Source organism: Homalodisca vitripennis, chromosome 5 (genome assembly GCF_021130785.1).
Source record: "Homalodisca vitripennis isolate AUS2020 chromosome 5, UT_GWSS_2.1, whole genome shotgun sequence".
In the NCBI taxonomy this organism is placed as follows: Eukaryota; Metazoa; Arthropoda; class Insecta; order Hemiptera; family Cicadellidae; genus Homalodisca; species Homalodisca vitripennis.
The window spans coordinates 49294250-49317294 of record NC_060211.1 but is presented as its reverse complement, the minus strand read 5'-3'; the positions used below and the strand labels follow the sequence as shown (position 1 = coordinate 49317294).

At 33.3% G+C, this 23045-nt stretch overlaps 1 protein-coding gene across 1 annotated transcript in view; it reads left to right on the top strand.

Moving 5' to 3' along the window:
- The window catches only part of LOC124362129 (Fanconi anemia group M protein), a 47044-nt gene extending 23999 nt beyond the window's left edge, over positions 1–23045 (top strand). Inside the window, exons 13-22 of the mRNA XM_046816347.1 lie at positions 1972–2082; positions 2842–2970; positions 3354–3560; positions 3962–4070; positions 8424–8672; positions 11768–11941; positions 12079–14222; positions 15923–16113; positions 18262–18373; positions 22585–23045. Coding sequence (XP_046672303.1) covers positions 1972–2082; positions 2842–2970; positions 3354–3560; positions 3962–4070; positions 8424–8672; positions 11768–11941; positions 12079–14222; positions 15923–16113; positions 18262–18373; positions 22585–22953 — 3795 coding nt within the window. The 3' untranslated portion in view covers positions 22954–23045. The remainder of the gene's footprint in view (positions 1–1971; positions 2083–2841; positions 2971–3353; positions 3561–3961; positions 4071–8423; positions 8673–11767; positions 11942–12078; positions 14223–15922; positions 16114–18261; positions 18374–22584) is intronic.

Sequence of the window (23045 nt, the reverse complement as noted above, 5' to 3'; positions counted from 1 at the left end):
GGCACTCAGGATTCCAAAAACTGTGTTTATAGTATAAAGTGTAATTGTAAGAGGGAACACATAGAGGAGACAAAAGGACCATTAAGTGTAAGGATAAAGGAACAAAGAAAATACAAGGTAGGGGCTAACAGAAAAATAAAAAATCATTGTTGCTCCTAAGACCAGTGTATTGAATTGGGATGAAGCCAACATAATACATCAAGAACCTCATTTCTTTAAAAGGAAATTAATCGAGGCTTCATAAATTAGCAGACCAACCAATCAGTTGAAATTAATCAATGTGGAATCACAGTATGGTATTGAGAAGTTCTTTTAGAAGAACCAATAATAAAAAAGACCCACTCCTGTTTCCTCCTCTTTTGCCCCCATCTTGAATCTGCCATGAAAATCCATATACTATTGGCCTCTGGTCAGTTCTCTGTGGTTGGTTGGTGAGTGCAAGCCTATTATGGCCTGTATTCTTTAGTTTAGTTTTGATAATTAGTGTTATGTGTTTTAGAAGTACGTGTTTTAGAGTTAATGTGGATGGAGTTGACACGCAACATGATTGTTGTGATCCCTGACTTATGCGTGTCACAATGAACTGGTATGGTTTGTTTCTGTTAACCTACAGTAGATTGTATTTTGTGTTAGGTTGGTTATTCAGCTGAGGAAGACATCAGAATTTTTGTATCATTAAACAATGGAAAATGTTCAGAAAAATCCTGTTCCTTTTACAACTCTTCCATTGTTAAAAGCAAATTTAAATCAAAGAATATTTATTGATATTAAATCTAGGCTATTGCCACCAATACAAATTTAATGAATATTACAAGTCATTTGACACGTATTTAGGTATTTCGTCTCGTGATAACAGGTTTAAATCTGTTATTTAGATGAATGGCAGAAATAACCAAATAAAAATTAATTGATGTATAAAACGTGAGGGCTCTGTAGTGTAATGGCTAACATTCTCAAGTGAGATACAGGCTTGAATTCCGGTGGAGTAAGCCCTTCTTGTTCATCAATTATATTAATATTAAATTGCCACAAATTTAATGACTATACGAGGGCTGTTCTATAGGGAAAGTAGATTATGTTTTGCTCTGTAGCTGCTAGGGGCAGAACTATAGTGGCCATTTTGATGTCAGTGTGTTTCTCTGTTCAGTGGCTATCCAGCCTTGCTAGTGAGAGGTTACTGTTGCTCCTTGTTGTTTTACAGTTTAAAATGTGTGATGCAATTGAAAATCCCACGAGTTGCAAAGTGCGGTCGGTAATATGGTGTAATATTGGATAAGCACAATAAACCAATTGAGATTTTCGCCAATTCTGTGAAGTTTATGGGAACGATGTGATTATTGAAGTTGGAGTGCATCAGTGGTGCTTTAGGCTTAAAAATGGCCAAACTAATGTGCATTATAACAAACGAAGTGGAGGGCCAAGCACTGTGACTGATGAAATTGTCTCTAAAGTTGATGAGAAGATTAAAAAAGATGGTCCATTCACAATATCAGACCTCTCACTTGGTTTTCCTGAAATTTCAAGAAAATTCCTGTTACACAAAATTGTTACGCAGAAGTTAAGTTACCATAAATTTTGTGCAAGATGAGTACCACAAATCTTAACAGAAACCCATAAAAATCAGTGTATGGCTACTTCATTGACATTTTTGGACTCATACGAAAAAGATGGTGACTTGCTCATTTGAATCATCACAGGAGAAGAGAGACTTGGAAATCTTAGGTGGCAGAATTTTATAATTCTGGATCTCCAAACTAGTTTACCGCTATGATAAGTTCCTTCATCGATATGGTGACTATTTGAAAAATAGTATTTTAGTGTCACTTTCAAATGTATATAATAGAATTTTATTCTTGTACTTTCTTTTTTATTTATATCAAAACGTAGTATACTTTCTGGATAGCCCTAATGTATCGTATTTTATATATTCTTATATTGCTGAATATATACTAACTTTACCTCTTTTTATAGGATCAGTTTTGGAGTCACCCAAAGCATGAACATTTGGTAAAAATTTTGAAGGAACACTTTTCTGTTAATGAAAATCAAAAAGAAGATTCAAAAGTTATAATTTTTTGCCAGGTAAAGTATTATTCAAATAGTTTTGCTTTTACTCAATGAAAAACAGTTTTAATCAAACAAGTGAAGAAAGGAACTAGATATTAAATGAAAGTGATAAAATATTGTCTATCTATTACAAACCAAATACGTTTTTTTATTATTATTTCTATATTAGTTAAGCACAATACTTTAATGATTTTTGTGTTTTATTCATGTAATTCATACAGTGTTTACTATGAATTTGTTAAATAAAATGGATTTTGTAAAAAAACCCTCATATAATATTAAGTTAACAGTGCATATAATGATTTTTTAAATTTGTTTCATGTCTGGTTCTTTCAGTGAAGGAAAAATATCAGGTACATATGCCTAAGGATGTGTTTAAAATAGAAAGTTGTATTAATTCCTAAGAAAAACGTTAAATGAACATCAAAAGAAAATAGCATGTATTGACTATTAATTATAGTTACTTTAACGTAATGACACAATGTACTATCCTCAATTGAACATGTCAATAAAGAATTTGTCTATTGTCTATTAATGAAAGTATTAGAATGATTGCAAATTTTCAGTTTATTATTCTATAGAAGAAACATCAGCTTTGACTTTTTTGTGTAATTTTTTATCAAGATTCTTTAAAACTGAGAGAGTTTTATTTAGACACTGTTTTTACGTAGAGCTGCAGTGGACAATCTTGGTGTTGCCTCATAACGATAATTAGTAATAGTGATGTCTAGTGAGTAAAATAGTTTTGTAGATCTACATTACTTTATTTTATAGTACAGAGTTGTTGTCAGCGAAGTCTACGAACTTCTGCAGAAAATTCATCCTTCGATAAAGCCAATTATGTTTATTGGTCAAGGAGCGGGAAAGGACAAAACTGGTCTTCCCCAGAAGAAGCAAATAGAGGTAATTGTTTTCATTCAGTTATTACTTTCTATGAACTCATGAACTTCAGTTTTGTTGTTGGATTTGATTCATATACAGTATAATAATCTACATTTTTCTATCTCCTCTTTGCAATTCTTCTTTTTCCCTGTGATTTGTATTTTAACATGTCTTCTCCTTGATTTCCTTTTTTAATTTAGCCAATTCTTTTATAGTGATCAAACTATTTGAAATGTCTGTTAATATTTCTTCTTAATTTATTCCAGTCATAAAACAGCCCAACATGTACACCCTGTGAAAAAATAAAAAATATTTCAATGTTTTTTATTGTCTTCCATTTAGCAATATATTTGTTAATTTTTCCAATCAGTTCAGTGTCGATAATATCTCAATGCCTGTTACAGGTGATGAAGCAGTTTCGAGAAGGTAAGAGCAATGTTCTGATAGCGACTTGTGTGGCTGAAGAAGGCCTGGATATAGGTTCAGTAGACCTGCTGATACTGATGGAGGTGCAGCGATCTCCGGTGAGGCTGGTCCAGAGGTTGGGCCGTACAGGTCGGCACCGCCAGGGCCGTTGTGTGGTGCTGCTCACCCAGGGCAGGGAGGTTCAGGTACCTTTCAGATTCCATCAAATTATATAATTTATTGCCATTGCTTATCAAAATTAAATAAGTATAGTTAAGAACTTAAAATTTTATTTTAGTATTATCCTGAGGCCACTATTTTTGGAAGAGTTTTTCTTACCAGGGACCTAAAAAAACTACATTATTAGAAAGAACAGACTTGATTTGACTTACTGTGAAAATTGCATCCATTATGATGATAGGTTTTTGTTTTTGTCTCCCAAGAATAAGATCAGGTCCGGATAATACCAAAGCACGCTTAAAATTTTTATTTCAGTAACAACAATATAATGCAACACTAATTGTGTTAATAATTATAATAAAGATAAATGAAGATAGGTTACATAATAATTTATTTATTCTAAAAAGTCGTATTATTATTATTACAGAAATTTGATGAAGCAATGGCCACCAAAAAATCGTTTATCAGCATGATACAAAATTCCAAATTGCTCACAGCCAACCTCTTTAAAGATGAGCCTACCATGGTACCGTCTCGTAAGTATGTCTCAATTGGTTTAAAAATTCAAAACTAACTGAATTACTGAGTTACTGGTCTTTGTAACTCTTAATTTAGTGTTGCTCCGTAATTTCTAACAAATTTAATGTTAAGTTCCATCTTTATTGATAAGATCCCAATTGGCTCATTGTTGTACATATTAACCAGTTAAAGATTTTTTCACCAAAATATGGATCGTCTGTCAAACAAGATTGATCTGGTTGTCAACCACCTTCAAGACATAAATCCTGATGTAGTCATTTTAAGTGAACATGGCCTTAACCAAACAAATCTAGAAAATACAATTATTAAAGGTTACAGACTTGTTGCTGACTTCTCTAGAAAAGAACACTTAAAGGGGGGTGTTGCTATTTATTGTAATGAAAACCTAAATGCTGAAATAGCTAATCTAAACGCATCCCGGCATGGAATAGAACTTGTGTGGTGAGTTAGCAGCAATCAAACTCATCCTGAAGAAAGAAGAGTTTTACATCCTAGGAGTCTATAGACCTGACCGCAACTTTCAAGTTTGCTTTAGAAGCTATTTCTAACTTCCTGGAAACCATTACCGACATGGAATGACCCTGTTGTCATAATGGGAGATATTAATTGTGGACTGTCTCAAACCCAGGAAAAATGAAAAACGGGATCAAGAACTCCAGGAACTCCTCCTTAGCTACAACCTTTCACGCTTTAACCTACCACCAACTAGGATAACTCCCAATAGCAGGACTTCAATTGACCTTGTTGCTACTAACTTTGGTCCAAATGAACTTTCAGTAGCAATAGTAAACAATCACATCTCAGACCATACTGGACAGATATGCACTTTCTCTACATCTTCCAATATTGCTACTCCCTGCAACAACTGAACGAAGACATATTTGCGACCAATCTCTGGGGATTCTGAGACTCCAGCTTGGAAAAGGAGTCCTGGAATGAGGTTTACGACATTGCCAGTGCTGAGGAGGCATATTGTGTGTTCTCTTCTATAATATCCTACCATCTGGATGTAGTGTGTCCTAAAAGGAAAATGCGCAATAAAAATAAAAAAATGCAACATCAGCCTAATGATCAAGAAACCATTCAAAAGAAAGAAATCTTTAAACAGGCCTTTAATGCACATCAACTGACAGGAAATGCGGAGAGCAAAGCTTATGCTGCTCTAAAGAAAAAAGAATATGACCTCCACATTAAAGCCTTACGAAAGCAGCAAAACTCAAACTTCATACAAGAGTCAGACAATAAAAGTAAGGCAGCTTGGAGTCTGATAAATGGTGAAAGAAGCCTAAACAACATCTCAAAGGACAACACAAACTATGCATCAATGGCACAGACACAACTGATCCTTCTAAAATTGCTGAACAACTCAACACATACTTTGTAAACGCTGCTGATCCATCCTTTTCTAACACAGCTCTGGAACTTCAAGAACGCCTGAAACCCCTCACGACTTCGATCCAAAACTTGGTGCTCTGGCCTAACCAACCAAGAAGAAGTACTTAACTCCATAAAGTCCTTATAAAAACAAAATCGTCAGCCAGCTTTGATGAAATATCCTCAAAGATAATAAAAGCATGTAGGAATGAGCTAGCCCATCCTTTAGCCAACATAATCAACAAATCCTTTGCTCAAGGAATTTTCCCAAGCATGCTGAAAAGCGCTAAAGTCTACCCAAAGTTCAAAGGAGGGAAACGAACAAACAAGAAAATTATAGGCCTATATCAGTTCTACCTACCTTCTCTAAACCTTGTTGAAAAAATAGCGCTTGCAAGATTGATGCATTACTTTGATTACCAACAATCTATTGCCAGAAGAACAGCATGGATTTTATAGCAGACGCTCCACATTAACTGCTATCACAAGCATCACTGAATCCCTCATAAAAACCTTAGAACGAGGAGATACAGCTTCTGCCATCTTTTTTGGATTACAGTAAGGCTTTTGACAGCTTAAACCATGATATATTGTTACATAAGATGGAAAATATTGGCATTAGAGCAAATGCATTAAAATGGTTTAAGAGCTATCTATTCAACCGGACCCAAGCCGTGGAAATAACAACTACCACAAACTGCAGAATTCTAAACATCACATCTAACAAGAAGCCATGTCAAGAGAGTCCCACAAGGATCTATCCTAGGACCGATACTCTTCATTATATATGTTAGTGATCTGCCTAGCTACCTTCGTGGTTACTGCGGGTCACTTATGTATGCAGATGATACAGTACTCCTCCTCCAGAACCCAAACACCTGAAACCCTGGAGATAGAATCTTACATCGCAATCAGCATGGCCCAAGAGTACTGCTATGCTAATGATCTGGTCCTCAATGAGAGTAAGAGTCAGCAGATCTTCCTTGGAAGAAAAAGAAATGAGGTAGCTGAAATACCGAGAGCTAAACAGAGTGCAATAGGCTAAATACCTTGGAGTGATCATAGATGATAAACTGTCATGGAACTCTCATGTCGACCAACTTTGCATAAAATTAAGCTCTTCAATATATGTCTTGAGAAGACTTAAGCAGGTGACCCATGCCAACACGGCTAAAACAGCATACTATGCTCTGTTTGAGAGCCATCTGCGATATGGTCTGGCTGTTTTGGGAAGCTCCTCCAAAGGAAATCTTAAAAGAGTTTTGGTACTCCCAGAAGAAGGCTATACGTATTCTCTGCAATCTTGGACCACAGATTCCTGCAGGAACTCATTTAGAAATCTTAACATCCTTACGGTAGTCAGACTCTTTATCATGGAGGCAGTTACCTATGCAAGTAATCAAAAGCTGGCAAGAGGAGCTGACACCCACAACTTTGCAACAAGAAGAGCCAACAATTATGCTTTGCCTGTCCTTCGGCTAAACATCTATGAGAAACAACCATCCTACATAGGTGCAAAATACTGGAACATTCTCCCAGATGAAGTCAAGGCACACACTAATCATCAACTAAGGAAGAGCGTCTACAAGTGGCTGCTGAAACGCCCCTTCTACAGTCTGAGGAGTTTTGAATCTGGCAGCAATTAACTTTGATTAGTTTAAATTGACCTAATTTTGGTTGAATTCTTTAATTATTGTTCTTTTTAATGTAGAATTTCACTTAATGACAAAAAAAAGTGATTAGGTTAAGATTGACTCATTACTGTTCTCAATGAATATGTAATAAAGATTTATGACTATGACTATGACTATAGTTTTTATATGTAAAAAAGCTTATTTTATATTGAAAATAAATGTTTATTTGTATATTTTTGTACACTATGAAGAGTTTGCATTATATACATTTGACATGTCTTGTCAGCTCAAGTTGTAAAACACGAGTAAATTTGGAAAAAAATATGTTTTCTATTTTATAAGAAAATGAAAAAAAATGTTGTAACTATGTAAGTGACTTTATTACTTAGTCACTAGCTGTAGAAAAATGTTGAAATGAAATGAAATGAAATGAAGTATGCCTTTATTTAAGAGGCGGAGTTAGGGCTATTTAGCCCTCTCTACCACTCAACCTCAAAATGTTCCTACAGTTTAAAGCCAAACAATAATCTATAGCACAATATTTCATAAAGTGTGTATATTTATTTACAAAATTACCTTTTTTCATCTGAATTGCTGCATTTTTTAGGCTATCATTTACATATTATTTTGAGCAATACCTCTTTTTGTACCTTATCGTTTGAATGTCAAAAAAGTAAAAACTTTAAAAGTAAAACTAAAATCCATTTATTCGCTTAAGATAATATTTTTAAAATTAAACGTCTCCCACCAAAAATAAACCAATGACCAAAATTAAGGGTGTAAAGGGTTGTACATATGGGGTAAACTTCAAGGTTAGTTCACATCAGCCAGCTTTTAATATTGTCAATTATATTCAACATGAGAAGAATCCAATGATTAATTTCAATGCAGATATGGTGTCATCTAGAATAAAACCGCCATATATTTTTTTATAAAACATAGAACAGAGGCTTAATTTTGTCTTGTATAGAATCATTTAAATCTTTTTTGTTTTGTTTCAAAACAATAAATTCTTAACCATTTGAATTGTCTAACTTTAAAAGGTGTTTTAACATGTATTTATCAAATAGCATTTAGCTTAGTAGAGTCTGAACTACAAAAATGTATTGTATTGCAATTTCAAGAGTTAGTAGAGCTTATTATGTGCTTGTTTGTTATAAGTTATGTCAAGCAGTAAAATAAACGCAAAAATATTATGCTGTAATTTGTGAGAAATAATGTAATAACTCGTTTTGTTTCACTAGAACACATGTATAGTACCAATCGCTAAATTCCATTTAATACTTGTACTCCCGTTTTTTTTTTAACCATTGCCATTGTACACTGTTTGGAATATTCCAGATCTTATGCCAAAAATGCAGTTAGTTCATATTAATGTTCCGGAGAGAATAACTCCGGGTAAAGTAAAGAAGCAAAGTGATATTCGCCAGGCACTGATGGCCAAACTGAATGAGACTGAAGAGGCAGAGGAATCACCCTTCCTGCTGCCAGAGCAAGAGGCTCTTGTACAAGAAGAGTTAAACACTTTAAAAGTGAACTTCAACAGTCTTTCATTTACAGATTCTAAATACCTTTACCACAGAATCAATGGTAAGTAAAAAGTTGATGTTTTCTTATGTTATTATTACATTACATTTTTCATACGGCATAATATACATAATTTTCTCAAATCAATTTTTATAATGGAACATTTATAATGTAATAAATTAAGTAATCATAATAGGACTTAGCGATTTATTGGATACCATAAGCAGTTGAAAAATAAATGTATACTGGAAAAGCCCAGTGTAACATACAAATATTTTTACGTGTAAGATGTGTACGAGTTGACTTTATTATTGTATCAAGTAAAAAATAAATTTTTGTTATATTTCAATAGACAACTAAAAACAACTTTACACTGATTAAGAGTCTCTTAATAATGAATAAAATAATAAACGAATTTTTATGTTCCAATACAGATTATTGTAGCAACTGAAACAAATTTTAAGTTTTTTAGGTTATTAGTTGGAAGTTTTAAATTTTTATTAGTTGCATTAAGTTCATGTTCCAAAATGACTCCAATTAACTAAAGATGGACTATATTATGCAGTTATTGTGCAACTACAACAAAACCTTGACGTTAAGATCAATTACTAGGACCAATCAACAGGATTCACTGTGATGTGTTAAGTTCTACCAATGGTTGTTCCTAGGTCTGGCCATAAGATCAAGCTGTAACCAATGCTCAAACGAGACTTCCGTATTCTATTATTTCTGTGCTCTTGTGTAATTAGATGGTTCGAGATTGTTAAGATTTTAACACTGAACAATTCAGTTAGCTGCATATTGTGTTATGTTGTGAGAAATAAATTCTATTCTATTCTATTTGATAATCTCTCTGATATTGCGACATGAGTCTTTGGTTACTCATGAAGATGGCGGACTTTGCAGTCTGATAGTTTAGTGTAAGTCAATCGCCAGAGTGCTCTAGGTGAAATTGTCAGAACTACAAGATTGTGTTCTATTGGAGAGTGCCATCTTGTACAGTGTTTATTTGGTAACAGTTATGAGAAATCAGAAATCAGAAATTCTTTATTCATAATCATCAAGATTAGAATACATGTCAAGTTTAAAGACAAAAAATATCTTCTTCCTCATGAGTTGGGTCTTCATGCATTGTCCCTCCAATTGAAGAACTCTTCCATGCTGTAGAAGGGTCTTTTCCTGGAGCCAGGTCCGGAGTTCCTTCTTCAGGTTCTGTGGGCTGTTGGTCTTCAAGTCTTCAGGCAGTGTGTTATATATCTTGATTCCAGCATAAGATGGTTTTTTTTGCATAGGTGGCTGTTCTGTGTGCCGGAAGGTGGAAGTTGCCTGCATGTCTTGTGTTGTGTCCATGCAGATCTCTATGCCTTGTTAGGTCTCTAGTAACACAAAAGAGAACAGTTTCCAATATGTAAATGGAAATAACTGTAAGAATCTTCAAATCCTTGAATGTATTTCTACAACTTTCTCTTGGGCCTTGACCAGTCATTATTCTGAGAGCCCTCTTTTGCAATTTCAGTAGGCGCTGCAGGTTGGCATTTGAAGTTCCCCCCCAAACAACTATTCCATATTGTAAGTGGCTTTGGAAAAGGGCATGGTATGCTATTTTTGAAGCTTCTGGTGAACTGACTGCTGAGGTTCTTTTTATGGCAAATATGGCAGAGCTTAGTTTTTTTGCACAGATTGTCTACATGATTTTTCCATGATAAATCACTATCAAGTGTTACACCTAGGTGTTTCAGCATGTTTACATTCTGAAGATCAGGGAGTGCTGTTGAGTCCTTTCTATTTCTTCCAAAATACATCTGTTTAGTTTTATTTTGATTAAAAACAAGGTCATTACTCATGCAGTATTGTTGTGCCATGTTGACAGATATGTATGTGTCAATTTCCAAATGTTCGTTATTATTACTGGCTAATAAGAGCACAGTGTCATCAGCATACATAATTGTTTCACTGTATGGTGTCATGTACTTTGGTAGGTCATTTGTAAATAAAATAAATAGTACTGGCCCTAAGACTGATCCTTGTGGTACGCCTCTTCTTGTTGGTATTGGATCTGATCGCACAGTACTTGTTTGCCCATGTTCATTTTTCTTCACCTCTACTACTTGGGTCCGTCCTTTCAGGTAGCTTTCGAACCATTTTAGGGCTGTTTTTATAATGCCTAGGCTTTTTAATTTAACCAAAATGAGATCGTGACCAAGGCAATCAAATGCCTTACTCAGGTCTAAGTATACGCTGGAGATGGTGTTGCCGGACTCTATGTTCTCTACTATGAACTCTACCAGATCAGCAATTGCAGTTGTTGTAGACTTCCCTTTTGTAAAGCCATGTTGCTTGTCTGTCAAGAGGCCATTTTGTTGAAGGTGTGTGAGTAGTCTGGCAAGAACTATTTTCTCAATAATTTTTGAAGTAGTAGGTAGGAGAGAGATGGGTCTATAGTTGGCTGGTTCATCTTTCTTTCCTTGTTTGTGTTTGGGATATATTTTAGCAATTTTTAAGTCTGGAGGGAAAGATGCCTTGGTTAAGGGACCTGTTACAGATAGCTAAAATTGGAGTCAGAAGAGTTCTTCCACAGATTTTGATGATTTTTGAAGATATCCATGATGAGTCACATGTTACTCATGCCAGAAACTATTTATATACTATAAGACCAATACTGAATTATTGAATAAACCTCCAAAACATAACATGTAAAGATCTAACCTGTAACTTGGAGACTGATGCAATAGTGTAGCAGGCGACAGCAGCTGAAGTCGGAGTGAACCAAGTGTGTCAAAAGTCAAAATCTCTTTATTTACAATTTTCGTAGAGAAAAGTATTGGCGTCAAACTGTGCATGGTGCAACTGTACATGGCTGAGCCATGGATGTCTCATGCTGCACACGAGAAATAACTATATAGGCAATATAGTTCATGTGCAGCATCAGCCACCTGTGAGTCATATGTAATAATACTCCATATAATAAGTATTAAATATTTATTAATAATTTAATTCGGAGAAAAATACACAAATAGAGTAGGTTTAGTGAAATCCAATAGGGTTCTCAACTATAAGTGTACTATGACAGTGACTCATGCCACAGTAAATGTGTAACATACGTAAATTGATATTTTCTAAATATGAATAAAAATCATATTATCGTTGTGTGATTCTAGATGCTAACATGGGTTCTGAAGAGTTATTCAATTTAGAATTCACTCAACAGTCTGAGTTTACAGACTGGAACAGAGTGCTACAACAGACGTATTTAGTATCACATTCTTCAGACTCCGAAATATTGTGTCATTTACTGGATAAGGCTGAATCCATGCAACTAGGAGAGCATAAAGGTGAGTACACTATTTTTGTTTCCTAATTAGTTATGTGTAAGGAAGATGAGCTTTCTAGAATACCTTTACAATTGATTATAACTACGTTATACTGGAATTTATATATTTCATTATAATAATAAAATATCTTGTTGCAGATTTGAATTCGCAAGTGGATTACAGCAGTATTGTCACAAATAAAAAGAGGGTGTCAAAAACGAAAACAAAGCGTGTTCCAGAAAACCCGATAAAGAAAAAGAAAACAGACAAAGAAGAAAAGCATGGCATGGATATCCGAGAGTGCATGGCAATCGCTGCAGACAAAGCACGGTTAACTCAGGATAAATGTGGGGTCAAGGATGATTCTGTGATTATATCTGAATCCTTGATTGATCAAACTGTTGTAATTTCACCTCATGAAACAATTGTACAGGACAAGGAACATGGGGACTCTGTGGAATGTGCTTCGTGTAACCATACTTTTGGAGGAATCGCTAAAGAACTCCAGAAATTCCTACCACCTATTCAGAATTTCTCTTTCAACTTTAATTTGTCAAGGATGGAAATATTTGTGAAAAGTCTGACAAAAGAAGTGATAACAAGGTTTAATGTTTCAGAAACTTTAAGAGAAGACACGGATTTTACTGTTGAAGATATTAATAGAAATATCATGGCTTTAAAAGCATCAAACAATGTAAATATTACAACAAAACAAGAATCCTCAGATCTATTTGATGTGAATGACATTTTTGAGACTGAATTTCAAACACCACCAAAAACTTTGCTGCCAAAAAGTAATCTAATAAATCATTCTTTAAATAAAATAAACTCTTTAGCTAGAACTCCAAGCAAAATATTGGTGAAACCCCTACTTTCACAGCAGAGTCAAGATTATTTTAACTTAGACGATATTTTTGCTGGAGATGATGATGAAGATATTCAACATTGGGTAAAGTGTTCCAAAACATCCACGCCGATTCAAAAGATAACTCCTGTATTTGACTTGGAATCAAAAAAGGATGGATTTGAAAAAGGAGTATTTGAAGAACGTGTTCAGAATCCCAATAAATTAAAAGCTAATACGAGTATGTGTCTTTTTAAAGTTCCACAGATGAAACTAGATCCTCAAACTTTAAACAATTTGCATGATATATCCAAAAGCTCAGAGGTACAGTTGAGCCCGCAGTCACCAGTATTGTCAGGACAATTGGTGCCCCCAAAAATATCTTTAACTTCTGTAAGTGCTCAAGGTTGTAGAAATTCATTTTTCCAAAGTCCTGAAAGTCCAATATTGACAGGACAATTAACATTGTCTTCCAAAATGTCTTCAGCAAGAAGAGAAGAGAGAAAACCCTTATTCTGCGACAGTCCTGAATCTCCTATATTATCAAGTCAAATATTGCGTAATAAGAGTTCCCCAGTCAATAAAGCTGGGCGCAAAGTCTTATTTTCAGAAAACCACGTAAATAAACAAAAAGGTGATATTACTAAATCCACGTGGTGCAAACCTCTCTATAATAATTTAAATGAAATGGAAACAAATGACGTATGTACGGAAATAGAAGGTGATGACATGTTATCTGCTAGTCAGTTGTTTGATGATGAAGATTCCGGTGAAGGGAATACAAAAAGTAATTTGGATCAATCATCTATGTACACTATCAGTCAAATGGTTGCAAAAGTTACGGAATTGGCAAGGAATCCATTAGTTCACGAATCAACTGCACATAAAAGTACAAAGGATGCTAAAACTCCACAAAAAGTTGATAATAAATTTGGAAGCAGCGATGAAGATTCACTATTTGAAAATATTAATTTAGATGATTTGTCAGTGAGAAATAACAATGCTGATACTAAAAAGGATGTTTCTAACACTGAAAAAATACTTTCCAATAATATGCGAAATTCTGGCAACGTCTCATATAACTGCAGTACTGTTAATGTAAACAATAAAAATGTTAAAGAAAATTCAAATGCTGAAACAACTTTATATAAGAATAATCAGCTTCACAATAGCATTAACAGATCTAACTCTATCATCAGTAATCAACAGAATTCTGCACTAACAAATTTTGAAGAAGTGAATGAGGTGTGTGAAGAATCTTCAATTACTACAAGGTGGCTGAGTTGCATGAAATCACCATTCCAGCCGCACACTATAAAAACGTCAACACCACATGTTCAAGTCAATAAAAAAACAAATTTTGATTCTGACTCAGACTCGCATGACGATGTCTTTCAGAGCCCATTGCAGAAAATGAAGAATAGACCTCCAGTGAATATTGAGAAAAACACCAGAAAGGTATATTTTAACTTAGATATTCTCTATGTGTGAGTGATCAAACATACTAGATTATTCTCAAGTGATGTTCTGTAAATGGTTTTTACAGTAATTTCACCATCCGATTTATTTAGGCTATTTATGGCGGTCCCCAAAAATATGTATTTGGAAGTTAATATTTTTTAGATTATGTGTAAGCTGAAGGGTTGATGCCATTAACCAAATTGATATACATTTGAAACTAGCTGTTACCCGCGGATTTGCACGTAATCTTTAGAACCGAATTCCTTATATTACTTAGTAAAAGCACTTATGATGTAAAATGATGGAGTTCTATGAAAATTTTAAAACGTAAGTAGGCATACATCAAGTACATATTATTTAAGTTCATGATAAATATTATCAGAGTTTAATTTAATTAACATATTATCATGTTTTGCACATGGAAGAGCATTTATGGTTCAAATTAATTAATTATATTTGCAATGTCACAGCTGAGCCTGCATTATTATTCTGATCAATAAAATACAACAAACAGGTCTGTTTTTTAAAATGCCATATCACAATGTCAAGGAAGCCCACCAGTTTAAAGTAACTTATGTGAAAACATTCATAACTTTGTTTATTAAGGTTGGTTACATAGCAGTGTTTAAATAATATTTCAAAATGCTTAGTTGATTTTAATTCGCCACTGGTGCGATCTGGAGTAAAATTTTGATATGAAATTTTTATTTACTGTCTGCATTGCACTACTGATCAAGCACTGTTTACTTAATATTTGATCAAATTTAAATGTAAACAGATGTTTCAGCCAATTTGTCGACATAAAACTGAAGGTGTGAACAGCTGTTTAGTGCCAGTTTAATTTGGTTTATGAAAAGTAAAAACTACAATTTTTCTAAATTCTAAAATATTTCAGGTCACTTTTCTTATTGCTTTTGTAATTCTGTGGGAAATTTTGATATTGTACTTTCTATCTATTTTTTTAATTTTCTCCAACTATCCCCGCACATAAGGGATATATTTAAATCAAATTGATCTCTATTCTGATTTGCTGCCTCAAAAACAATTCTTCTGTTTTGTTTACACTGTTTATTACTGATTGAAAATGGGTAAATAAACACCCCTCATTAAAATTACGACTTAGACCAACAAAATTCATTGAACATGTTGACTTAGCATAGTTTTATAAAAAGATTTATTGTAAAGCAATTTTTAATCATATACCTTATAATTTTCTAATAATGATATCTTATTTACTTTGAAGAAAAATTCACTGAAACGCAATGTAGAATTTAAGAATTTGTTATTATATTTCTGGAATATTTTCAAGAAATAATCATTTTGCAATTACTTATATAAGACTTGAAAATAGTAATAATTAACATTATACCTATAATATTGATATTACTCAACATATTTCGACAAAATATTGCAAGCCATATTTTAGCTGTGGCTCTTCCAGCAACTAAACATTAAAAGGCTTCTTTGGAGTTAAACGAAATAAATTATGACTATTAGCTAAAAAAATACCCATGTTTATGAGTCCACAAAAACAGTTTTGTACACAATTATTCTAATTTAAGATTAAATTTTTCCACTCATGTCCATGTCCATCAAATTGTCAAACATTGAATCAATCACATTGTCTTTTGCATTTTTATATATGTTATCTTATGCAGTGTATTAATTATTGTATTTGTTGTATTATGTAATTCCAGGAAAAGAAACGACAGCTGTTTGTAGAGATGGAAGCGGACGTAACAGGTCCTCCTCAGTCCAGCGATGAAGAAAATACAAGTGGATTAGATGACCTTGATGACAGTTTCATCAATGACATGACAGAACAACCTTGTACATCTGTAGACCATACAGTTTTAGACATGCAAGCTAGATATCTCCAGTCTGTCAAGTGAGTTCTCCTCTAGTGTATCAATCGAGTCTTCTATTCTAAACAATAAATAAATAAATATATGTTTATTGCCATCTTACAAAAATGCATCAGCAAAGTCAAATATACACCTAAGTGGTATAGTCTGGAGGCAATATTATTAATCTAACATATAAACATTTTTAACAAAAGTTGCCAAGAATTTCTCTCTTCCACCTATCTTCATACATAATAAATAATACAATTTCATAAATGATACAACGGAATAAACTTAGGTACTAAACAATATCCTGATCAATCCCTATTACAAGCTATTTAAAATGGACTGTTAAATTGTAAATAAAACTATAACCTATAATATTAGCACCTATCTAGGAAGTTAAAAACATTAAAATATTATACAATTAAAACATTAAAATATTATACAATTAAAAACATTACAATGTTATACAAAACACTGTTTTTTTTTAAACATGAAACAAAGTATAGTAAACAAGAAGAAAGAAATAAGAATAAACAGGAAGAAATGGAAAACTAGAAATTCACTGCATGAATACTAAAAAACTCAGTCAGATCATAAAAAGGATTCCTCAATAACCAAGTATACAATTTAGCTTTGAAAATGTTTGTTGGATACTTATCAACTACATTTCTTAATTTGTTATAAATCTTTTGAGAAGTTACAATGTGACTCTGCTGTGTTTTGCTTAACCTACAGTGTTCTATTGCAATGTTGTTTTTATTTCTGGTATTGTAGCTATGTATGTTGCTGCCAAAAGTGAGAGCTGGAATATTTTTCAGGATGTATGAAACCGAGTCAAAAATATACAAATTAATAACAGTTTGCAGCTCTAGTTCAACAAAAAGAGGTTTGCAATGGTCCAATGGATTTGCTTTAGTCATTATTCTAATCACCTTCTTTTGCAGGATGAGAATGTCATTAATTCTAGTGCTATTGCCCCATATTACAAGACCGTATCTAATTATAGATTGGAAAAAGGCATAGTAGGCAGATTTTACATAGCTTTCAGGCACACAATTCATTATTCGTTTAAGAAGAAAAATTACTCTTGATAATCTTTTGGAAATATATTCAATATGAGAGGTCCATGTTAAGTTATTGTCAATAAATAGTCCTAGAAATTTAACACAAGAAAAGAAATCATTGGTTATGTCGGATGGAGGGATTTGCCTTAAGCTGAATAAAATGTTTTGGGTTTTGGATTCATTCAATAAAAAACCATTTGACCTGAACCACAATGAGGCTTCGGTAAATGTTTTATTTACAAGGTCTTGTAGTGTGTTAAAGTTTGTGTGAACATTTAAGAAAGTTGTATCATCTGCGTATAATAAAGATTTTGCCTTTATAGTACTAGGGAGGTCATTTATATGAATTAAGAATAGAAGGGGACCTAATACTGACAATTGCTTGCATCCAAAGGGTTTAACCCTTTGCGACCGATGAAATTCTGGATAAGGATTACTAATATAATTCCACAATATAGTGGCCCAATAGATGTGGCTCGCCAAGCTGAGGGACAGGACATGGTCATAAATCAATGAAGTGACGCAAGAGATCAGCCACGGCTTTGCTGTAGAAGTCCAAGAATCTGAGAGGACAATCGCTTAAGCTCAATGCTGATGACAAATTGTTAATTGATTTGTCACAAGTCAACCAGAAAAAGATATTCTTTAAGTCAATGTGTAGATAAATTTGTAGGTTACACTCTCACCTTCAGATGAAAACATATAGCTATAAACAAAATATGTGCATTCTTTAACAGTTTCGATGCTATAATCCAGATGATGGGGATTTATTAACATATAGAGCACAAATAAAATACTTCCTACTTTATCACCTCCCCCCCCCATAAATGTTTAACTATGATCAAAATTGAGTAATTTTTGTGCACTTTATGTATGTTTGAGGATAAAAATCAATTCTAAACGTTGTTGTAAATGATGTAGAAAGTTTCATTTAACAAAGAAATATTCAGACACTAGTTTTTTTTATGCCAAATGAAGAATACATTCAAATAGAAGAATAGCGTAAAATGTTTTGGAGTTAAATCATGAAACTAACCAGAAAAAAGTGAGCTAAAGCACCATAGTATAAATATTTCTATATATTAACAAATGCAATTTGTGAAATAAATGTAATTGTTCTAGGAGTCCAGTGCGGAAACCTGGAGGCTTCAAAATACCAAAAGTTTCAGACTCAGTCTTGGCCCAAGATGTATTTTCTCAGTTTGTTGAAGAGGAGGAGGACTCATATCTGAATGTAAGATATATTTGTTTATTCATCTCAAACTATGAACAACATTTTTTCTAACTCTATCTGGTGATATTTTCTGATAAATATAATTAATCATAGATTACAGGCAGCAACTTGACTCTAATAACTTGACATAGCTTTTTAAGGTCGAATTGTAGCATTGCATTGTCCATTTCTGTATGTTTTTATGTTATATTCAAACAAAAACTGATGATGATGATGTTACTTCATGGGATCTGGCTGAGTATAAGCAAAGATTTATAAATTGATTTTTCGTGTAACCATGATGGCAACTAGAAAATTACAGAATAAAAGAATTTGTTAACGAACTGAGCACAGTAATTTGACCTTTTAACTTTTTAACATGTGATATCATAACACATACATAAGGTTATTGTGTTCCATGGGCCGGTAAGAATACCATTACGTTTTGTCAGACCCTCAAACATGTTTTGTAATGGTGTATTTGTGTATAGACAAGTTAGACTTTGTCGAAATGTTGAAGATGGAGCTTGAATTGACTTTTCTTAATTCAATCATTACATGAAAACACACCAACCAATACTGGTTTTGTGAGGACTTTCAATAGCAAGGCTAGCTTCTTCAGACACAACACAAAAGTAAATACAAAAAGTAAATTTGTTTATTTTTAATAATAATTAGACATGTGTGATTTTAGTATTAATTTGTACTGTGCTGTGTAGTCTGTAAAATAAAAAATATATTATTACTGGAATTACTGTTTTTTTTTTTTTTTTTTTTTTTTTTTTTTCCTTTGGGATATTGGGGTGGATTCCTAGATCCTCACACGTCAACCTGAGCTTATTGTGTGCCCCTTTGATGTTAGAGGGGTAAGCCTATCTTCGTGCCCTTAATTAGGCTAAGAAGCTTTTCCCCGATACTAGCATCTGGTTCGTCGCCTGGTTGTTTATCACCGAAAAGAGCCCTTCTCCTTGCTCCCAGTCTCTCACAGTCCAGTATTATGTGTTTTGCAGTCTCTTCAGACTTATTGCAGAGTCTACACTCAGAGTCCTCATTTCGTAAACCTAGAGTGTTTAGGTGTTTCCTGAAGTGGCCGTGTCCAGTGATCAAGGCAATCACTTGCTTAACCCGATCCCTCCCCAGCCCCATCAGCCATCTGGTGAATCCGGAGCTAGAATCGGCAAGCAGTCTTTTGCCGAGTGCTTGTCCTTGGTGACTCTGCCACCGCAAGCGGTGTGTCTTCCTGGACCATTTGTTTATACTTTGATAAGCGGCTGACTTGCTTATACCACAACTCGGTTCTGGACCGGTGTATGGCATGCTTGCTCCGCTTTTGGCAAGCCTGTCGGCGCATTCGTTGCCACCTATGCCTGTGTGGCCCGGTACCCAACCAAGACGCACACATAAGGAAATTACTGTAATTATACTTATCAATTTGGAAAGTTATTTTTGTAATCTTCATGAAAGGAATGTTGAATTTTGTATTGGTCCGTCTTCTTGATTTATTTAAATCTTCTGTGTTTGCTTGATTTATGTAATAGGATTCTCAAGCATTTAAATGTTTTAACAATTTTAGGTTTTCTTCTGATGGTGTGTCCTGTAATAATTCAGTGGTGTGCAACTGCAGATTTTTCTTCTCTGTTGAATTTAATGTGGGAGTTTTGTGGGAAGTTTTTTTTGTCTGTTCAACGTATTTCTTATTGCAGTCATTAAATTTTATTTTATATATACCTCATTTAATGATAATTCCTTCAGCATCTTTTAGATTTTCAATTTATTCTTCAAGTTATTGTTTTACTTATATGTGACATTTTTAAGTAGGTTTTTAGAAAGAGTTTTGTTAATCTTTTGATAAATTTGTCCATGTAGTGCTAATTCAATTTGTGTTCCTATCTTTAATTGTAACTCTGTTGTCTTTGACTTTTTCTTGGAATTCTTTTTAGCTTTTTTAAACATATGTTCAACTAAATCTGTTTCATATCCATTAAAATTTATTAAAAGTATATATATATATATATATATCTTGAACTCTAAATCTCTTTGTAATTGTGTTTTTGATTACTAATATATCTAAAAAGGGAAGTGAGTTGTTGGATTCAATTTTATGAGTAAATTTAATGATGAAGTAAAAGGAATTTAGTTGATTTTTAAAGTTGTCATTTTTGTTAAAAATTGCAAATACATCAACATAATTAATCCAAATTCTAGGAAAGCGTGAAAGAGATTATTAAACTAAAATTTTGAAAAGAGTCATAAAAATATTTGCAATGAAGCAAGACAAAGGATTTCCCATTGCCGTTCCATCCATTTGACGATAAAATAAGTTTTTGAATTGAAAACCGTTTTGATTCATACATAGATTAATTAGAAGCATGTATTCTTCAACTTTTTTCTGTTTAATGTATAGGTTGAAGCCAATCTTTTATTAAAAGAACCGTAGTTTTAATAGGTACATTAGGGTATAGAGAAGTGACATCAAATTATACTAAAAATTCATAATCTTCAATGTCAATATTTTTTACTAAATTTAAAAATTCATATAGGTTTTTTATTGCCAATGACGGAAATTGTGGTAGCTCTTTAAGCCTGGTTTGCAACCATTTAATTTTTGTGATGTTTCTGAAGAAGATAGTCTTGCTATCAAAAGGCCTCACAGAATAAAAAGTTATCAGTATTGTTTGCTGTTTTCAATGTAGTGATTAAATTAAGGTAGACTTCGATGATGGTACATGTCAGTTGAGCTATAAACTTGTGTATTTTACTTGATTATCACTAAGGGTTCTGGTAAAATTTCTCTTGTCTGTTTTCCACTGGATATCACAAGAACAAATGAGTTATGGACTTGAAATTTTGTATATTATTAGTATTATAGGAATCGTTGTTTGATGTCCCTCTATGGTATTAGACTGAATGTTTACGTAGTGTATCCACAAGACATCCTGAGAACAATTTCATCTGTAGACTTTAAATTTAACCCTTCAACGCGTTTTGCCGTACTAGGTACGTCATGACACTTTTACTTGAGATCGCGTTTTGCCGTACTAGGTACGTCATGACACTTTTACTTGAGATCGCGTTTTGCCGTACTGAGTACGTCATGGAGTAGTAGGTTATTTTTGTAGCTGTAACAGACGACTATCGAATGTTTTCAATGAAAAATGTATACCAATCGAAAGGAGAAGATTCAAACTTTCGATTAATTGAGTCGATATCTCGAAAAATCGATCTTTAGAAAAAATATCTGAGAAATCAGCTGCATTCAAGACGACGTCATTGCCGTGCAGCCGATCGTTTGTCAGCTTACGTTTGTTGTTGTTTACAGTCATTGTTAGTGTGATGGTTATGTTCAACTGACATATTTTTGTGTGTTTTACGTTCCTTTGTTTAGTTATTATTATTAGTTTTACAAGCTAACTATATTGTTTTGAAGAAGGAAATCCCGTTTTGACAGGAACAATTTGTTGTGTTTTATAAACATGAGTTAGGGATGGTTTGTAGGTTAGCTAGCTTTTAGGGAAATTAACCTAAAGTAGGTTAATTTTGTTTAATTTGGCTAATTTTAAACACTAACAACATATAAGTATAATAAAATAATTATAAACTTGGGTAATTTGCTTATATTATTTATAAAACACAAAATCTCTAAAAAACCGCCAGAAAAATCAACGCAGGAGGGAGTGTGACCATGAAAAAAAAAATAACGCGTTGAAGGGTTAACATGAAACTTTATTTCTACAAAGACAACAATAAGTTCGATATTGGAGCATCCTTGGAATTTGGTTGAAGCCTATCACTAAGTAGACAGGCAAAATTCTCTTCTGTCTGCCAGGGGAATGTAAAATGTTATTTTCCTTCTGTCCACTGGATATCTCAAGAATTAAATGAGCTATAGACTAAAAATTTTGCATGAAACTTCAGCAAAGCTTGTTGTACAATATTTGGTCTGGCGTACTCGAACCTTGTATGACTTTTTTTCTGTTTATTATAATTATAAAACATGATATCCTTTGGTATGTCATGACTTAATCATAACAGTTCAGTAAAACACTGTGTTTTATGACTTAATGTTAGTTATAAGAAACACTCTTTTCTGTATTAAATGTTGTTTTGTTTATTCCTTTATGTTAACACAGTTTTCCATCTTAAAGTGTACTCATGTGTGTTTTTTTTAACAATTTATTACCGTTAATTACTTATTAATGGTTCAACAATGTATTAATATTCTGTTATTTCAGGACTCATTTTGCTGTGATGCTACAGAGATTCCAGTGGATGAAGAGCCTTCTGTATTGGAGATGGCAGAATATATACTAAACCAAGATAGAAAATCTAGAAAAGTAAAAAAGACAAAGAGAAAGCGTACAAAGTTCAATTCTAGTAGTGATGACAATGAAATTGACCAAGAACAGAAAGAAAAATGGCTGCTCAGCTCAGAATCAAGTGATGAGGACCAAGTTGTGAAAAACTGTAAAACGAGAAAAAGAAAACAGTGTCTTAATTCTGAATCAAGCCCTAGTGACCAGTCATTAGAAACGAAGAAACCCTTCAAAAGAAAACGAATTCACTTGCTTACATCTGATAGTGACAGTGACAGGACATTATAACTGTAATTAACAATTTTCTGTGACCATTAGTAAATATTTATTGTTACTTTTAATTAAGATTCTTGTTATAAGATTAAAGACTGTTAAACATA